Below are 19824 nucleotides of genomic sequence, written 5' to 3'. Positions count from 1 at the left end.
TTGCCTTACTATAGCCTTGGATTTTTGGTCATTTTTTCGACTTTCCAAATCATGCTGTTTTTGGCTATTTTTTCAACTTTCTATGCAATGGCGTGTCTTTGCAGGTTCTTTAAAGGTATTTCAAGCTGTTTTGAGCAGTTTTTGGGACATGTCGAATTTTGACATTTTTGCCTTACTATAGCCTTGGATTTTTGGTCATTTTTTCGACTTTCCAAATTATGTTGTTTTTGGCTGTTTTTGCAACTTTCTATGCTATGGCGTGTCTTTGCAGGGTATTCTATGCTATTTCAAGCTGTTTTCAGCACTTTTTGGGACATGTCAAATTTTGACTTTTTGCCTTACTATAGTCTTGGATTTTTGGTCATTTTTTCGACTTTCCAAATCATGTTGTTTTTGGCTAATTTTTCAACTTTCTATGCAATGGCGTGTCTTGGCAGGTCATTTAAAGGTATTTAAAGCTGTTTTCAGCACTTTTTGGGACATGTCGAATTTTGACATTTTTGCCTTACTATAGTCTTGGATTTTTTGTCATTTTGTCGACTTGCAAAATTATGGTGTTTTTGGCTGTTTTTGCAACTTTCTATGCTATGGCGTGTCTTTGCAGGGTATTCTATGCTATTTCAAGCTGTTTTCAGCACTTTTTGGGACATGTCAAATTTTGACTTTTTGCCTTACTATAGTCTTGGATTTTTTGTCATTTTTTCGACTTTCCAAATCATGTTGTTTTTGGCTGTTTTTGCAACTTTCTATGCAATGGCGTGTCTTGGTAGGTTATTTAAAGGTATTTCAAGCTGTTTTCAGCACTTTTTGGGACATGTCGAATTTTGACTTTTTGCCTTACTATAGCCTTGGATTTTTGGTCATTTTTTCGACTTTCCAAATCATGTTGTTTTTGGCTGTTTTTGCAACTTTCTATGCTATGGCGTGTCTTTGCAGGGTATTCTATGCTATTTCAAGCTGTTTTCAGCACTTTTTGGGACATGTCAAATTTTGACTTTTTGCCTTACTATAGCCTTGGATTTTGGTCATTTTTTCGACTTTTCCAAATCATGTTGTTTTGGCTGTTTTTGCAACTTTCTATGCAATGGCGTGTCTTGGTAGGTTATTTAAAGGTATTTCAAGCTGTTTTCAGCACTTTTTGGGACATGTCAATTTTGACTTTTGCCTTACTATAGCCTTGGATTTTTGGTCATTTTTCGACTTTCCAAATCATGTTGTTTTTGGCTGTTTTGCAACTTTCTATGCTATGGCGTGTCTTTGCAGGGTATTCTATGCTATTTCAAGCTGTTTTCAGCACTTTTTGGGACATGTCAAATTTTGACTTTTTGCCTTACTATAGTCTTGGATTTTTGGTCATTTTTTCGACTTTCCAAATCATGCTGTTTTTGGCTGTTTTTTCAACTTTCTATGCAATGGCGTGTCTTGGCAGGTCATTTAAAGGTATTTCAAGCTGTTTTGAGCAGTTTTTGGGACATGTCGAATTTTGACATTTTTGCCTTACTATAGCCTTGGATTTTTGGTCATTTTTTCGACTTTCCAAATCATGTTGTTTTTGGCTGTTTTTGCAACTTTCTATGCTATGGCGTGTCTTTGCAGGGTATTCTATGCTATTTCAAGCTGTTTTCAGCAATTTTTGGGACATGTCGAATTTTGACTTTTTGCCTTACTATAGCCTTGGATTTTTGGTCATTTTTTCGACTTTCCAAATTATGTTGTTTTTGGCTGTTTTTGCAACTTTCTATGCTATGGCGTGTCTTTGCAGGGTATTCTATGCTATTTCAAGCTGTTTTCAGCACTTTTTGGGACATGTCAAATTTTGACTTTTTGCCTTACTATAGTCTTGGATTTTTGGTCATTTTTTCGACTTTCCAAATCATGCTGTTTTTGGCTATTTTTTCAACTTTCTATGCAATGGCGTGTCTTGGCAGGTCATTTAAAGGTATTTAAAGCTGTTTTCAGCACTTTTTGGGACATGTCAAATTTTGACATTTTTGCCTTACTATAGCCTTGGATTTTTTGTCATTTTTTCGACTTTCCAAATCATGTTGTTTTTGGCTGTTTTTGCAACTTTCTATGCAATGGCGTGTCTTGGTAGGTTATTTAAAGGTATTTCAAGCTGTTTTCAGCACTTTTTGGGACATGTCGAATTTTGACTTTTTGCCTTACTATAGCCTTGGATTTTTGGTCATTTTTTCGACTTTCCAAATCATGCTGTTTTTGGCTATTTTTGCAACTTTCTATGCAATGACTTGTCTCTGCAGTTTCTTTAAAGGTATTTCAAGCTGTTTTGAGCAGTTTTTGGGACATGTCGAATTTTGACATTTTTGCCTTACTATAGCCTTGGATTTTTGGTCATTTTCGACTTTCCAAATCATGCTGTTTTTTGCTTTTTTTGCAACTTTTTATGCTATGGCGTGTCTTTGCAGGGTATTCTATGCTATTTCAAGCTGTTTTGAGCAATTTTTGGGACATGTCGAATTTTGACTTTTTGCCTTACTATAGCCTTGGATTTTTGGTCATTTTTTCGACTTTCCAAATCATGCTGTTTTTGGCTATTTTTTCAACTTTCTATGCAATGGCGTGTCTTTGCAGGTTCTTTAAAGGTATTTCAAGCTGTTTTGAGCAGTTTTTGGGACATGTCGAATTTTGACATTTTTGCCTTACTATAGCCTTGGATTTTTGGTCATTTTTTCGACTTTCCAAATTATGTTGTTTTTGGCTGTTTTGCAACTTTCTATGCTATGGCGTGTCTTTGCAGGGTATTCTATGCTATTTCAAGCTGTTTTCAGCACTTTTTGGGACATGTCAAATTTTGACTTTTTGCCTTACTATAGTCTTGGATTTTTGGTCATTTTTTCGACTTTCCAAATCATGCTGTTTTTGGCTATTTTTTCAACTTTCTATGCAATGGCGTGTCTTGGCAGGTCATTTAAAGGTATTTAAAGCTGTTTTGAGCAGTTTTTGGGACATGTCGAATTTTGACATTTTTGCCTTACTATAGCCTTGGATTTTTGGTCATTTTTTCGACTTTCCAAATTATGTTGTTTTTGGCTGTTTTTGCAACTTTCTATGCTATGGCGTGTCTTTGCAGGGTATTCTATGCTATTTCAAGCTGTTTTCAGCACTTTTTGGGACATGTCAAATTTTGACTTTTTGCCTTACTATAGCCTTGGATTTTTGGTCATTTTTTCGACTTTTCCAAATCATGTTGTTTTTGGCTGTTTTTGCAACTTTCTATGCAATGGCGTGTCTTGGTAGGTTATTTAAAGGTATTTCAAGCTGTTTTCAGCACTTTTTGGGACATGTCGAATTTTGACTTTTTGCCTTACTATAGCCTTGGATTTTTGGTCATTTTTTTCGACTTTTCCAAATCATGTTGTTTTTGGCTGTTTTTGCAACTTTCTATGCTATGGCGTGTCTTTGCAGGGTATTCTATGCTATTTCAAGCTGTTTTCAGCACTTTTTGGGACATGTCAAATTTTGACTTTTTGCCTTACTATAGCCTTGGATTTTTGGTCATTTTTTCGACTTTCCAAATCATGTTGTTTTTGGCTGTTTTTGCAACTTTCTATGCAATGGCGTGTCTTGGTAGGTTATTTAAAGGTATTTCAAGCTGTTTTCAGCACTTTTTGGGACATGTCGAATTTTGACTTTTTGCCTTACTATAGCCTTGGATTTTTGGTCATTTTTTCGACTTTCCAAATCATGTTGTTTTTGGCTGTTTTTGCAACTTTCTATGCTATGGCGTGTCTTTGCAGGGTATTCTATGCTATTTCAAGCTGTTTTCAGCACTTTTTGGGACATGTCAAATTTTAAGTTTTTGCCTTACTATAATCTTGGATTTTTGGTCATTTTTCGACTTTCCAAATCATGCTGTTTTTGGCTGTTTTTCAACTTTCTATGCAATGGCGTGTCTTGGCAGGTCATTTAAAGGTATTTCAAGCTGTTTTGAGCAGTTTTTGGGACATGTCGAATTTTGACATTTTTGCCTTACTATAGCCTTGGATTTTTGGTCATTTTTCGACTTTCCAAATCATGTTGTTTTGGCTGTTTTGCAACTTTCTATGCTATGGCGTGTCTTTGCAGGGTATTCTATGCTATTTCAAGCTGTTTTCAGCAATTTTTGGGACATGTCGAATTTTGACTTTTTGCCTTACTATAGCCTTGGATTTTTGGTCATTTTTTCGACTTTCCAAATTATGTTGTTTTTGGCTGTTTTTGCAACTTTCTATGCTATGGCGTGTCTTTGCAGGGTATTCTATGCTATTTCAAGCTGTTTTCAGCACTTTTTGGGACATGTCAAATTTTGACTTTTTGCCTTACTATAGTCTTGGATTTTTGGTCATTTTTTCGACTTTCCAAATCATGCTGTTTTTGGCTATTTTTTCAACTTTCTATGCAATGGCGTGTCTTGGCAGGTCATTTAAAGGTATTTAAAGCTGTTTTCAAAACTTTTTGGGACATGTCAAATTTTGACATTTTGCCTTACTATAGCCTTGGATTTTTTGTCATTTTTCGACTTTTCCAAATCATGTTGTTTTTGGCTGTTTTGCAACTTTCTATGCAATGGCGTCTCTTGGGATGTTATTTAAAGGTATTTCAAGCTGTTTTCAGCACTTTTTGGGACATGTCGAATTTTGACTTTTTGCCTTACTATAGCCTTGGATTTTTGGTCATTTTTTCGACTTTCCAAATCATGCTGTTTTTGGCTATTTTTGCAACTTTCTATGCAATGACTTGTCTCTGCAGTTTCTTTAAAGGTATTTCAAGCTGTTTTGAGCAGTTTTTGGGACATGTCGAATTTTGACATTTTTGCCTTACTATAGCCTTGGATTTTTGGTCATTTTTTCGACTTTCCAAATCATGCTGTTTTTTGCTTTTTTTGCAACTTTTTATGCTATGGCGTGTCTTTGCAGGGTATTCTATGCTATTTCAAGCTGTTTTGAGCAATTTTTGGGACATGTCGAATTTTGACTTTTTGCCTTACTATAGCCTTGGATTTTGGTCATTTTTCGACTTTCCAAATCATGCTGTTTTTGGCTATTTTTCAACTTTCTATGCAATGGCGTGTCTTTGCAGGTTCTTTAAAGGTATTTCAAGCTGTTTTGAGCAGTTTTTGGGACATGTCAATTTTGACATTTTGCCTTACTATAGCCTTGGATTTTTGGTCATTTTTTCGACTTTTCCAAATTATGTTGTTTTTGGCTGTTTTGCAACTTTCTAGGCTATGGCTTGTCTTTGCAGGGTATTCTATGCTATTTCAAGCTGTTTTCAGCACTTTTTGGGACATGTCAAATTTTGACTTTTTGCCTTACTATAGTCTTGGATTTTTGGTCATTTTTTCGACTTTCCAAATCATGCTGTTTTTGGCTATTTTTTCAACTTTCTATGCAATGGCGTGTCTTGGCAGGTCATTTAAAGGTATTTAAAGCTGTTTTGAGCAGTTTTTGGGACATGTCGAATTTTGACATTTTTGCCTTACTATAGCCTTGGATTTTTGGTCATTTTTTCGACTTTCCAAATTATGTTGTTTTTGGCTGTTTTTGCAACTTTCTATGCTATGGCGTGTCTTTGCAGGGTATTCTATGCTATTTCAAGCTGTTTTCAGCACTTTTTGGGACATGTCAAATTTTGACTTTTGCCTTACTATAGTCTTGGATTTTTGTCATTTTTTCGACTTTCCAAATCATGTTGTTTTTGGCTGTTTTTTGCCAACTTTCTATGCAATGGCGTGTCTTGGTAGGTTTTTTAAAGGTATTTCAAGCTGTTTTCAGCACTTTTTGGGACATGTCAAATTTTGACTTTTTGCCTTACTATAGCCTTGGATTTTTTGTCATTTTTTCGACTTTCCAAATCATGTTGTTTTTGGCTGTTTTGCAACTTTCTATGCTATGGCGTGTCTTTGCAGGGTATTCTATGCTATTTCAAGCTGTTTTCAGCACTTTTTGGGACATGTCAAATTTTGACTTTTTGCCTTACTATAGCCTTGGATTTTTGGTCATTTTTTCGACTTTCCAAATCATGTTGTTTTTGGCTGTTTTTGCAACTTTCTATGCAATGGCGTGTCTTGGTAGGTTATTTAAAGGTATTTCAAGCTGTTTTCAGCACTTTTTGGGACATGTCGAATTTTGACTTTTGCCTTACTATAGCCTTGGATTTTTGGTCATTTTTTCGACTTTCCAAATCATGTTGTTTTTGGCTGTTTTTGCAACTTTCTATGCTATGGCGTGTCTTTGCAGGGTATTCTATGCTATTTCAAGCTGTTTTCAGCACTTTTTGGGACATGTCAAATTTTGACTTTTTGCCTTACTATAGTCTTGGATTTTTGGTCATTTTTTCGACTTTCCAAATCATGCTGTTTTTGGCTGTTTTTTCAACTTTCTATGCAATGGCGTGTCTTGGCAGGTCATTTAAAGGTATTTCAAGCTGTTTTGAGCAGTTTTTGGGACATGTCGAATTTTGACATTTTTGCCTTACTATAGCCTTGGATTTTGGTCATTTTTCGACTTTCCAACTCATGTTGTTTTTGGCTGTTTTTGCAACTTTCTATGCTATGGCGTGTCTTTGCAGGGTATTCTATGCTATTTCAAGCTGTTTTCAGCAATTTTTGGGACATGTCGAATTTTGACTTTTTGCCTTACTATAGCCTTGGATTTTTGGTCATTTTTTCGACTTTCCAAATTATGTTGTTTTTGGCTGTTTTGCAACTTTCTATGCTATGGCGTGTCTTTGCAGGGTATTCTATGCTATTTCAAGCTGTTTTCAGCACTTTTTGGGACATGTCAAATTTTGACTTTTTGCCTTACTATAGTCTTGGATTTTTGGTCATTTTTTCGACTTTCCAAATCATGCTGTTTTTGGCTATTTTTTCAACTTTCTATGCAATGGCGTGTCTTGGCAGGTCATTTAAAGGTATTTAAAGCTGTTTTCAGCACTTTTTGGGACATGTCAAATTTTGACATTTTTGCCTTACTATAGCCTTGGATTTTTTGTCATTTTTTCGACTTTCCAAATCATGTTGTTTTTGGCTGTTTTGCAACTTTCTATGCAATGGCGTGTCTTGGTAGGTTATTTAAAAGGTATTTCAAGCTGTTTTCAGCACTTTTTGGGACATGTCGAATTTTGACTTTTTGCCTTACTATAGCCTTGGATTTTGGTCATTTTTCGACTTTCCAAATCATGTTGTTTTTGGCTATTTTGCAACTTTCTATGCAATGACTTGTCTCTGCAGTTTCTTTAAAGGTATTTCAAGCTGTTTTGAGCAGTTTTTGGGACATGTCGAATTTTGACATTTTTGCCTTACTATAGCCTTGGATTTTTGGTCATTTTTTCGACTTTCCAAATCATGCTGTTTTTTGCTTTTTTTGCAACTTTTTATGCTATGGCGTGTCTTTGCAGGGTATTCTATGCTATTTCAAGCTGTTTTGAGCAATTTTTGGGACATGTCGAATTTTGACTTTTTGCCTTACTATAGCCTTGGATTTTTGGTCATTTGTCTGACTTTCCAAATCATGCTGTTTTTGGCTATTTTTCAACTTTCTATGCAATGGCGTGTCTTTGCAGGTTCTTTAAAGGTATTTCAAGCTGTTTTGAGCAGTTTTTTGGGACATGTCAATTTTGACATTTTTGCCTTACTATAGCCTTGGATTTTGGTCATTTTTCGACTTTCCAAATTATGTTGTTTTTGGCTGTTTTGCAACTTTCTATGCTATGGCGTGTCTTTGCAGGGTATTCTATGCTATTTCAAGCTGTTTTCAGCACTTTTTGGGACATGTCAAATTTTGACTTTTTGCCTTACTATAGTCTTGGATTTTTTGTCATTTTTTCGACTTTCCAAATCATGTTGTTTTTGGCTGTTTTTGCAACTTTCTATGCAATGGCGTGTCTTGGTAGGTTATTTAAAGGTATTTCAAGCTGTTTTCAGCACTTTTTGGGACATGTCGAATTTTGACTTTTTGCCTTACTATAGCCTTGGATTTTTGGTCATTTTTTCGACTTTCCAAATCATGTTGTTTTTGGCTGTTTTTGCAACTTTCTATGCTATGGCGTGTCTTTGCAGGGTATTCTATGCTATTTCAAGCTGTTTTCAGCACTTTTTGGGACATGTCAAATTTTGACTTTTTGCCTTACTATAGCCTTGGATTTTGGTCATTTTTCGACTTTCCAAATCATGTTGTTTTTGGCTGTTTTTGCAACTTTCTATGCAATGGCGTGTCTTGGTAGGTTATTTAAAGGTATTTCAAGCTGTTTTCAGCACTTTTTGGGACATGTCGAATTTTGACTTTTTGCCTTACTATAGCCTTGGATTTTTGGTCATTTTTTCGACTTTCCAAATCATGTTGTTTTTGGCTGTTTTTGCAACTTTCTATGCTATGGCGTGTCTTTGCAGGGTATTCTATGCTATTTCAAGCTGTTTTCAGCACTTTTTGGGACATGTCAAATTTTGACTTTTTGCCTTACTATAGTCTTGGATTTTTGGTCATTTTTTCGACTTTCCAAATCATGCTGTTTTTGGCTGTTTTTTCAACTTTCTATGCAATGGCGTGTCTTGGCAGGTCATTTAAAGGTATTTCAAGCTGTTTTGAGCAGTTTTTGGGACATGTCAATTTTGACATTTTGCCTTACTATAGCCTTGGATTTTGGTCATTTTTCGACTTTCCAAATCATGTTGTTTTTGGCTGTTTTGCAACTTTCTATGCTATGGCGTGTCTTTGCAGGGTATTCTATGCTATTTCAAGCTGTTTTCAGCAATTTTTGGGACATGTCGAATTTTGACTTTTTGCCTTACTATAGCCTTGGATTTTTGGTCATTTTTTCGACTTTCCAAATTATGTTGTTTTTGGCTGTTTTTGCAACTTTCTATGCTATGGCGTGTCTTTGCAGGGTATTCTATGCTATTTCAAGCTGTTTTCAGCACTTTTTGGGACATGTCAAATTTTGACTTTTTGCCTTACTATAGTCTTGGATTTTTGGTCATTTTTTCGACTTTCCAAATCATGCTGTTTTTGGCTATTTTTTCAACTTTCTATGCAATGGCGTGTCTTGGCAGGTCATTTAAAGGTATTTAAAGCTGTTTTCAGCACTTTTTGGGACATGTCAAATTTTGACATTTTTGCCTTACTATAGCCTTGGATTTTTTGTCATTTTTTCGACTTTCCAAATCATGTTGTTTTTGGCTGTTTTTGCAACTTTCTATGCAATGGCGTGTCTTGGTAGGTTATTTAAAGGTATTTCAAGCTGTTTTCAGCACTTTTTGGGACATGTCGAATTTTGACTTTTTGCCTTACTATAGCCTTGGATTTTTGGTCATTTTTTCGACTTTCCAAATCATGCTGTTTTTGGCTATTTTTGCAACTTTCTATGCAATGACTTGTCTCTGCAGTTTCTTTAAAGGTATTTCAAGCTGTTTTGAGCAGTTTTTGGGACATGTCGAATTTTGACATTTTTGCCTTACTATAGCCTTGGATTTTTGGTCATTTTTTCGACTTTCCAAATCATGCTGTTTTTTGCTTTTTTTGCAACTTTTTATGCTATGGCGTGTCTTTGCAGGGTATTCTATGCTATTTCAAGCTGTTTTGAGCAATTTTTGGGACATGTCGAATTTTGACTTTTTGCCTTACTATAGCCTTGGATTTTTGGTCATTTTTTCGACTTTCCAAATCATGCTGTTTTTGGCTATTTTTTCAACTTTCTATGCAATGGCGTGTCTTTGCAGGTTCTTTAAAGGTATTTCAAGCTGTTTTGAGCAGTTTTTGGGACATGTCGAATTTTGACATTTTTGCCTTACTATAGCCTTGGATTTTTGGTCATTTTTTCGACTTTCCAAATTATGTTGTTTTTGGCTGTTTTTGCAACTTTCTATGCTATGGCGTGTCTTTGCAGGGTATTCTATGCTATTTCAAGCTGTTTTCAGCACTTTTTGGGACATGTCAAATTTTGACTTTTTGCCTTACTATAGTCTTGGATTTTTGGTCATTTTTCGACTTTCCAAATCATGCTGTTTTTGGCTATTTTTCAACTTTCTATGCAATGGCGTGTCTTGGCAGGTCATTTAAAGGTATTTAAAGCTGTTTTGAGCAGTTTTGGGACATGTCGAATTTTGACATTTTTGCCTTACTATAGCCTTGGATTTTTGGTCATTTTTTCGACTTTCCAAATTATGTTGTTTTTGGCTGTTTTTGCAACTTTCTATGCTATGGCGTGTCTTTGCAGGGTATTCTATGCTATTTCAAGCTGTTTTCAGCACTTTTTGGGACATGTCAAATTTTGACTTTTTGCCTGACTATAGCCTTGGATTTTTGGTCATTTTTTCGACTTTCCAAATCATGTTGTTTTTGGCTGTTTTTGCAACTTTCTATGCTATGGCGTGTCTTTGCAGGGTATTCTATGCTATTTCAAGCTGTTTTCAGCACTTTTTGGGACATGTCGAATTTTGACTTTTTGCCTTACTATAGCCTTGGATTTTTGGTCATTTTTTCGACTTTCCAAATCATGTTGTTTTTGGCTGTTTTTGCAACTTTCTATGCAATGGCGTGTCTTGGTAGGTTATTTAAAGGTATTTCAAGCTGTTTTCAGCACTTTTTGGGACATGTCGAATTTTGACTTTTTGCCTTACTATAGCCTTGGATTTTTGGTCATTTTTTCGACTTTCCAAATCATGTTGTTTTTGGCTGTTTTTGCAACTTTCTATGCTATGGCGTGTCTTTGCAGGGTATTCTATGCTATTTCAAGCTGTTTTCAGCACTTTTTGGGACATGTCAAATTTTGACTTTTTGCCTTACTATAGTCTTGGATTTTTGGTCATTTTTTCGACTTTCCAAATCATGCTGTTTTTGGCTGTTTTTTCAACTTTCTATGCAATGGCGTGTCTTGGCAGGTCATTTAAAGGTATTTCAAGCTGTTTTGAGCAGTTTTTGGGACATGTCGAATTTTGACATTTTTGCCTTACTATAGCCTTGGATTTTTGGTCATTTTTTCGACTTTCCAAATCATGTTGTTTTTGGCTGTTTTTGCAACTTTCTATGCTATGGTGTGTCTTGGTAGGTCATTTAAAGGTATTTAAAGATGTTTTGAGCAGTTTTGGGACATGTCGAATTTTGACATTTTTGCCTTACTATAGCCTTGGATTTTTGGTCATTTTTTCGACTTTCCAAATCATGTTGTTTTTGGCTGTTTTTTGCCAACTTTCTATGCTATGGCATGTCTTGGCAGGGTATTCTATGGTATTTCAAGCTGTTTTGAGCAATTTTTGGGACATGTCGAATTTTGAGTTTTTGCCTTACTATAGTCTTGGATTTTTTGTCATTTTTTCGACTTGCAAATTTATGGTGTTTTTTGCTTTTTTTGCAACTTTCTATGCAATGACTTGTCTTTGCAGTTTCTTTAAAGGTATTTAAAGCTGTTTTGAGTGGATTTTGGGACATGTCGAATTTTGACATTTTTGCCTTACTATAGCCTTGGATTTTTGGTTATTTTTTCGACTAGCAAATTTGTGGTGTTTTTGGCTGTTTTTGCAACTTTCTATGCTATGGCGTATCTTGGCAGGTCATTTAAAGGTATTTCAAGCTTTTTTGAGCAGTTTTTGGGACATGTCGAATTTTGACATTTTTGCCTTACTATAGCCTTGGATTTTTGGTCATTTTTTCGACTTTCCAAATCATGCTGTTTTTGGCTGTTTTTGCAACTTTCTATGCTATGGCATGTCTTGGTAGGTCATTTAAAGGTATTTCAAGCTGTTTTGAGCAGTTTTTGGGACATGTCGAATTTTGACTTTTTGCCTTACTATAGCCTTGGATTTTTGGTCATTTTTTCGACTTTCCAAATCATGTTGTTTTTGGCTGTTTTTGCAACTTTCTATGCTATGGCATGTCTTGGCAGGGTATTCTATGCTATTTCAAGCTGTTTTGAGCAATTTTTGGGACATGTCGAATTTTGAGTTTTTGCCTTACTATAGTCTTGGATTTTTTGTCATTTTTTCGACTTGCAAATTTATGGTGTTTTTTGCTTTTTTTGCAACTTTTTATGCAATGGCGTGTCTTTGCAGGTTCTTTAAAGGTATTTCAAGCTGTTTTGAGCAATTTTTGGGACATGTCTAATTATGACAATTTTGCCTTACTATAGTCTTGGATTTTTGGTAATTTTTTCGACTTTCCAAATCATGTTGTTTTTGGCTATTTTTGCAACTTTCTATGCTATGGCGTGTCTTGGTAGGTTATTTAAAGGTATTTAAAGTTGTTTTGAGCGGTTTTTGGGACATCTCGAATTTTGACAGTTTGCCTTACTATAGCCTTGGATTTTTTGTTATTTTTTCGACTTGCAAATTTATGGTTTTTTTGCTGTTTTTGCAACTTTCTATGCTATGGCGTGTCTTTGCAGGGTATTCTATGCTATTTCAAGCTGTTTTCAGCACTTTTTGGGACATGTCAGATTTTGACATTTTTGCCTTACTATAGTCTTGGATTTTTTGTCATTTTTTCGACTTGCAAATTTATGGTGTTTTTGGCTCTTTTTGCAACTTTTTATGCAATGGCGTGTCTTTGCAGGTCATTTAAAGGTATTTCAAGCTGTTTTGAGCAATTTTTGGGACATGTCTAATTATGACAATTTTGCCTTACTATAGTCTTGGATTTTTGGTAATTTTTTCGACTTTCCAAATCATGTTGTTTTTGGCTATTTTTGCAACTTTCTATGCTATGGCGTGTCTTGGTAGGTTATTTAAAGGTATTTAAAGTTGTTTTGAGCGGTTTTTGGGACATGTCAAATTTTGACTTTTTGCCTTACTATAGCCTTGGATTTTTGGTTATTTTTTCGACTTGCAAATTTATGGTGTTTTTGGCTGTTTTTCCAACTTTCTATGCTATGGCGTGTCTTTGCAGGGTATTCTTTGCTATTTCACGCTTTTTTGAGCAATTTTTGAGACATGTCGAATTTTGACATTTTTGCCTTACTATAGTCTTGGATTTTTTGTCATTTTTTCGACTTGCAAAATTATGTTGTTTTTGGCTGTTTTTGCAACTTTCTATGCTATGGCGTGTCTTGGCAGGTCATTTAAAGGTATTTCAAGCTGTTTTCAGCGGTTTTTGGGACATGTCAAATTTTGACATTTTTGCCTTACTATAGTCTTGGATTTTTTCTCATTTTGTCAACTTTCCAAATCGTGTTGTTTTTGGCTGTTTTTGCAACTTTCTATGCTATGGCGTGTCTTTGCAGGGTATTCTATGCTATTTCAAGCTTTTTTCAGCAATTTTTGGGACATGTCAAATTTTGACTTTTTGCCTTACTATAGTCTTGGATTTTTGGTTATTTTTCTGACTTAGAAAATTATGGTGTTTTTGGCTGTTTTTGCAACTTTCTATGCAATGGCGTGTCTTGGCAGGTCATTTAAAGGTATTTCAAGCTGTTTTCAGCGGTTTTTGGGACATGTCAAATTTTGAGTTTTTGCCTTACTATAGTCTTGGATTTTTTGTCATTTTTTCGACTTGCAAAATTATGGTGTTTTTGGCTGTTTTTCCAACTTTCTATGCTATGGCGTGTCTTTGCAGGGTATTCTTTGCTATTTCACGCTTTTTTGAGCAATTTTTGAGACATGTCGAATTTTGACATTTTTGCCTTACTATAGTCTTGGATTTTTTGTCATTTTTTCGACTTGCAAAATTATGTTGTTTTTGGCTGTTTTTGCAACTTTCTATGCTATGGCGTGTCTTGGCAGGTCATTTAAAGGTATTTCAAGCTGTTTTCAGCGGTTTTTGGGACATGTCAAATTTTGACATTTTTGCCTTACTATAGTCTTGGATTTTTTCTCATTTTGTCAACTTTCCAAATCGTGTTGTTTTTGGCTGTTTTTGCAACTTTCTATGCTATGGCGTGTCTTTGCAGGGTATTCTATGCTATTTCAAGCTTTTTTCAGCAATTTTTGGGACATGTCAAATTTTGACTTTTTGCCTTACTATAGTCTTGGATTTTTTGTCATTTTTTTCGACTTGCAAAATTATGGTGTTTTTGGCTGTTTTTCCAACTTTCTATGCTATGGCGTGTCTTTGCAGGGTATTCTATGCTATTTCAAGCTGTTTTCAGCACTTTTTGGGACATGTCAAATTTTGAGTTTTTGCCTTACTATAGCCTTGGATTTTTTTTCATTTTTTCGACTTGCAAAATATTTGTGTTTTTGGCTGTTTTTTCAACTTTCTATGCAATGGCGTATCTTGGCAGGTCATTTAAAGGTATTTCAAGCTGTTTTGAGCAATTTTTGGGACATGTCGAATTTTAAGTTTTTGCCTTACTATAGTCTTGGATTTTTTGTCATTTTTTCGACTTTCCAAATTATGGTGTTTTTGGCTGTTTTTCCAACTTTCTATGCTATGGCGTGTCTTTGCAGGGTATTCTTTGCTATTTCACGCTTTTTTGAGCAATTTTTGAGACATGTCGAATTTTGACATTTTTGCCTTACTATAGTCTTGGATTTTTGGTCATTTTTTTGACTTGCAAATTTATGGTGTTTTTTGCTATTTTTTCAACTTTCTATGCTATGGCCTATCTTGGCAGGTCATTTAAAGGTATTTCAAGCTGTTTTGAGCAATTTTTGAGACATGTCAAATTTTGACTTTTTGCCTTACTATAGTCTTGGATTTTTTGTCATTTTGTCGACTTGCAAAATATTTGTGTTTTTGGCTGTTTTTCCAACTTTCTATGCAATGGCGTGTCTTTGCAGGTTCTTTAAAGGTATTTCAAGCTGTTTTGAGCAATTTTTGGGACGTCAAATTTTGAGTTTTTGCCTTACTATAGCCTTGGATTTTTGATCATTTTTTCAACTTTCCAAATTATGTTGTTTTTGGCTATTTTTGCAACTTTCTATGCAATGGCGTGTCTTGGCAGGTCATTTAAAGGTATTTCAAGCTGTTTTGAGCAGTTTTTGGGACATGTTAAATTTTGACATTTTTGCCTTACTATAGTCTTGGATTTTTGGTCATTTTTTTCGACTTGCAAAATTATGGTGTTTTTGGCTGTTTTTCCAACTTTCTATGCTATGGTGTGTCTTTGCAGGGTATTCTATGCTATTTCAAGCTGTTTTCAGCACTTTTTGGGACATGTCAGATTTTGACATTTTTGCCTTACTATAGTCTTGGATTTTTTTTTCATTTTTTCGACTTGCAAAATATTTGTGTTTTTGGCTGTTTTGGCAACTTTCTATGCTATGGCGTGTCTTTGCAGGCTATTCTAAGCTATTTCCAACTGTTTTCAGCAGTTTTTGGGACATGTCAAATTTTGACATTTTTGGTCATTTCTTCGACTTGCCAAATATTTGTGTTTTTGGCTATTTTTGCAACTTTCTATGCAATGGCGTATCTAGGCAGGTCATTTAAAGGTATTTCAAGCTGTTTTGAGCAATTTTTGGGACATGTCGAATTTTGAGTTTTTGCCTTACTATAGTCTTGGATTTTTGGTCATTTTTTTGACTTGCAAATTTATGGTGTTTTTTGCTATTTTTTCAACTTTCTATGCTATGGCCTATCTTGGCAGGTCATTTAAAGGTATTTCAAGCTGTTTTGAGCAACTTTTGAGACATGTCAAATTTTGACTTTTTGCCTTACTATAGTCTTGGATTTTTTGTCATTTTGTCGACTTGCAAAATATTTGTGTTTTTGGCTGTTTTTCCAACTTTCTATGCAATGGCGTGTCTTTGCAGGTTCTTTAAAGGTATTTCAAGCTGTTTTGAGCAATTTTTGGGACATGTCAAATTTTGAGTTTTTGCCTTACTATAGCCTTGGATTTTTGATCATTTTTTCAACTTTCCAAATTATGTTGTTTTTGGCTATTTTTGCAACTTTCTATGCTATGGCGTATCTTGGCAGGTCATTTAAAGGTATTTCAAGCTGTTTTGAGCAGTTTTTGGGACATGTTAAATTTTGACATTTTTGCCTTACTATAGTCTTGGATTTTTGGTCATTTTTTTCGACTTGCAAAATTATGGTGTTTTTGGCTGTTTTTCCAACTTTCTATGCTATGGTGTGTCTTTGCAGGGTATTCTATGCTATTTCAAGCTGTTTTCAGCACTTTTTGGGACATGTCAGATTTTGACATTTTTGCCTTACTATAGTCTTGGATTTTTTTTTCATTTTTTCGACTTGCAAAATATTTGTGTTTTTGGCTGTTTTGGCAACTTTCTATGCTATGGCGTGTCTTTGCAGGCTATTCTAAGCTATTTCCAACTGTTTTCAGCAGTTTTTGGGACATGTCAAATTTTAAGTTTTTGCCTTACTATAGTCTTGGATTTTTTGTCATTTTTTCGACTTTCCAAATTATGTTGTTTTTGGCTGTTTTTGCAACTTTCTATGCTATGGCGTGTCTTGGCAGGGTATTTTAAGCTATTTCCAACTGTTTTGAGCACTGTTTGGGACATGTCAAATTTTGACATTTTTGGTCATTTCTTCGACTTGCCAAATATTTGTGTTTTTGGCTATTTTTGCAACTTTCTATGCTATGGCGTGTCTTGGCAGGTTATTCAAAGGTATTTTAAGCTGTTTTGAGCAGTTTTTGGGACTTGTCAAACTTTGGCCTTACTATAGTCTCGGATTTTTGGCACTTTTTGCAATGATGACAAAAGACGAGAAACATCATGATTAAGCATGTCAAAAAAATGCCAAATTTTGACATGTCCCAAAAATGGCTGAAAACTGTGGAGTCGTGTCACAGTAGAGTTAGTCGGAAAAAAACAGCCAAAAACTTTTTTCTGGCATTTTGGGTCATTTTGGAAGACATACTACACTTAAACGTTTCTCTTTTTGCAAATTTTTGATGATATAATGTCCATTGATGTTTTTTTAGGAATTTTGTACGACAAGTTATACAATGATGTTCTTGAGCCTCTTTGAAGACTATGATGATTTTCATGATTTTTGACCAAATACCATTTTATGACACTTTTGTGCAATTTTCCCATTCATGTGTTCTTATAAATTTAACATATATATATATATATATATATATATATATATATATATATATCCAAGTAGTTAATTATGTAGCTGTCTGTGTTTTCAGGAGGAGAGGTGGCAGGTGGAACTACAGAGAGAAAAACTGAGACAACAAGAGGACCGACTGAAGGTAAACTTTATTCTAGCATTAAATTACAGAAGAAACAAACTTTTCCAATCAACAATTTAAATACATCCAGATTTAAAGTTCAATTCAAACTGTTTTAATTCCACAGTAAAATGTCCAAACTTTAGAGCTGATGAAATCTAAATGATCCAGTCTGATTTTTTAATACCAGCTGGTGTGAACTTTTTGTTTTTGAATAGTAAAATACACTTTAATTGACTTATTGACTCCAATTTTAAGCTTTAAACCCTCTTGTCGTCTTTGTGCCTCATGGTTCATACGACCGTAGTCTGCGTGCAGTGATGTGAACATGTAACATGTGAACATGTAACATGTGGACATGTAACATGTGGACATGTAACGTGAACATGAAGACGAAGCCTGAGCGTGTGAGCGGTGACGAGAGTGAAAACCTGACTGATGTTTGTTGTTTGGTTGTTGAGGCTCGTCTGCGCTGCAGTTTGTGGAACCAGCAGGAGAATCTGGAGGTGAGACGACTGGAGACGGAGGACAGCTTACAGGGACTGAAGCGCCGGCTGGACCAGCTGGACTCACTGCTGACAGACACACAATAACACACACACACCACACACCACACACACACACACACACACAGAGTCCTGTTAGAGGCTATGCATTCAAAGTTGGAAATAAACATCATTGGGATGTAAAAACACGTCAAACGTGACCGTCTACACTGAAGTGAACGTTAATGTCGATGAAACAGCGTCATCGTGACGTCCGTTCTGTCGCTGCTCGGGACAAGTTCAGATGTCCTCATATCTGAGAACTTAACCCTTTGAGCCCTAAGAAATTAGTTTGACTCCTTTAAAAAACGTGGGGACAATGTAACAAGCAACTACACAAGATGTGGCCCAACAATTCTCACACGCAAAAAAACGTAAACAAGGTACATAAAAAATTACTGGCAAATATGCAAGAAGAAAGTCCAAAACAAACAAGAAAATTACTTTTAAAGTGCTGAAAATTGAAAAATATACACAAACGTATTTAAGAAACATTCTGTTACATAACTTTAAATATTAAAATCATTATGATCACAAGTATAATCTGGATCATTTTGAAATAATCCCCCCCTTTTATTTAAACTAATTTCCAGACCCCCCTCCATGTTTTTGAAACCAGTCTGCTCCGGTTTCAAATGTTCAAAGAGATCACGAAAGGCGTCTGAAGGCGATACACGCTCTAAAGGGTTAAAGCACGTTATCATCCGTGTTGAGGCTAAAAATTTCAAAATCATTTTTGTTTTGAAACATGTTTACAAAAATGTTTACAATTTCCATACAAACATCCAAAATGTAAAATCATAAAAAATTCTCCAGAACAGCAACCGCATCAACTTTTTTCTACACGAGTTAAAAAAACTGAATTTCAACCTTATGCACCTTAAATTATGCATCAGCCAATCAGAGGACACAGATCACAGCTGATCAAAGTTCAGCATTACTCAGCTGATTATAAACAGCCGTTAATAAGCTGATTATAAACAGCCGTTAATAATCAGCCGTTTATAGTCAGCTGTTTATAGTCAGCTGTTTATAAACAGCCGTTAATAATCAGCCGTTAAGAATCAGCCGTTAATAATCAGCCGTTAAGAATCAGCTGTTTATAAACAGCCTGGTCTCTGCAGACTTTTCTCAGCTGGCAGTGAAAGGGTGAAACGGTGTCTGATCTGGGCCTGGAGCTCCACAGGGGGACAGTGACGAGTGTGTTGGGACAGACGTTGGGACAGACGTTGGGACAGACGTTGGGACAGACGATGGGACAGACGATGGGACAGACGTTGGGACTGTGGGCTGACTCGCTCTGTAAAGACTGTAACCTGTTTTAAATTAAAGAACTAAAACACAATAAAATGGATCAGTTTAACATCAACATCTGTCTTTTATTGTCCGTATTTTGGGTGACATTAATGAACATCTGTCCTCAACTACTGTGGCCTTTAAACACTTTTATTCATTTATTTACTGTTTCTGTTTGTTTTCATCTGTTGCCACTTTAACCCTTTAGAGCCTGTTTGTTATTAAAACATTCTATATTCCATATCACGATATAACAGTATTGGAATATCCATGAGGACTTCCACTCTAATATCTCGTCGTGATTTAATTTCTGTCTATGGCCCCGCCCTGCTGATTGTCAGGTCCTGAATGCAGCGTTAACGTGACAGTCACTGAATATTTCGGATGTCTGCGAACGCACCGTCTGCAGCTCGTGGTGCCTTCAGGGAAACAGGTTTGTTTCTGTGAATTAAACAAACACACCTGCTGATCCTGAGCTGTCCGCCCCGAGTCCTGTCTGTCAGGAGACACGAAGCTCTGCACCCACTGCGTCTCACAGCCTGACTCCAGGTGATCCGGGTGTTCTGCCGCTGTGTCACCTCTCTGTCGTCACAGTTACTGTTGCTAAGCAACTGAGCACCTCTGGGCTGCAGCAGCTGCTGTTCACCTGCTGGAGGAGACACTGAAGGACAGACAGGTAAGTGTCTTCACAGAGGACAGTTTATCTGAGACAGACAGCAGTCTTCAGGTAAACAAACCTGCAGGTCTCCATGGCAACAGGCGTCCAACAGTCTGAGACACAGAGACGTTTGACTCATTAGCTTCTGTCTCACCGAGTCACTGAGCTGCGAGTCTTTGGACACGTCAACCAGCAACGTCAACAGGCAACGCAGCAACACGGCAACTCGACACGACATCCTGAGAC

General features: G+C 35.9%; 2 protein-coding genes across 10 annotated transcripts in view; one reads left to right on the top strand and one right to left on the bottom strand.

The window, feature by feature from the left end:
* The window catches only part of cntrl (centriolin), a 98333-nt gene extending 79340 nt beyond the window's left edge, over positions 1–18993 (top strand). For all 8 annotated transcript variants that reach the window (XM_088076098.1, XM_088076091.1, XM_088076095.1 and 5 more), the window contains 2 exons: positions 17038–17100; positions 17541–18993. In XM_088076098.1, coding sequence (XP_087932224.1) covers positions 17038–17100; positions 17541–17672 — 195 coding nt within the window. In that variant the 3' untranslated portion in view covers positions 17673–18993. The remainder of the gene's footprint in view (positions 1–17037; positions 17101–17540) is intronic.
* tti2 (TELO2 interacting protein 2) overlaps positions 17091–19824 on the bottom strand; it is a 14342-nt gene continuing 11608 nt past the window's right edge. The window contains exons 9-11 of one of the 2 annotated variants that reach the window (XM_088076101.1): positions 19658–19817; positions 19383–19581; positions 17091–17654 (exon numbers count right to left, since the gene is read on the bottom strand). In XM_088076101.1, coding sequence (XP_087932227.1) covers positions 19495–19581; positions 19658–19817 — 247 coding nt within the window. In that variant the 3' untranslated portion in view covers positions 17091–17654; positions 19383–19494. The remainder of the gene's footprint in view (positions 17655–19382; positions 19582–19657; positions 19818–19824) is intronic. The other variant, XM_088076100.1, reaches the window with a different exon arrangement.

Source organism: Plectropomus leopardus, chromosome 4 (assembly GCF_026936395.1).
Source record: "Plectropomus leopardus strain MGB_pleo_1.0 chromosome 4, ASM2693639v1, whole genome shotgun sequence".
Lineage (NCBI taxonomy): Eukaryota > Metazoa > Chordata > Actinopteri > Perciformes > Serranidae > Plectropomus > Plectropomus leopardus.
Note: the sequence above shows the minus strand (reverse complement) of the source record. Positions and strands in the feature narration are given on the sequence as shown.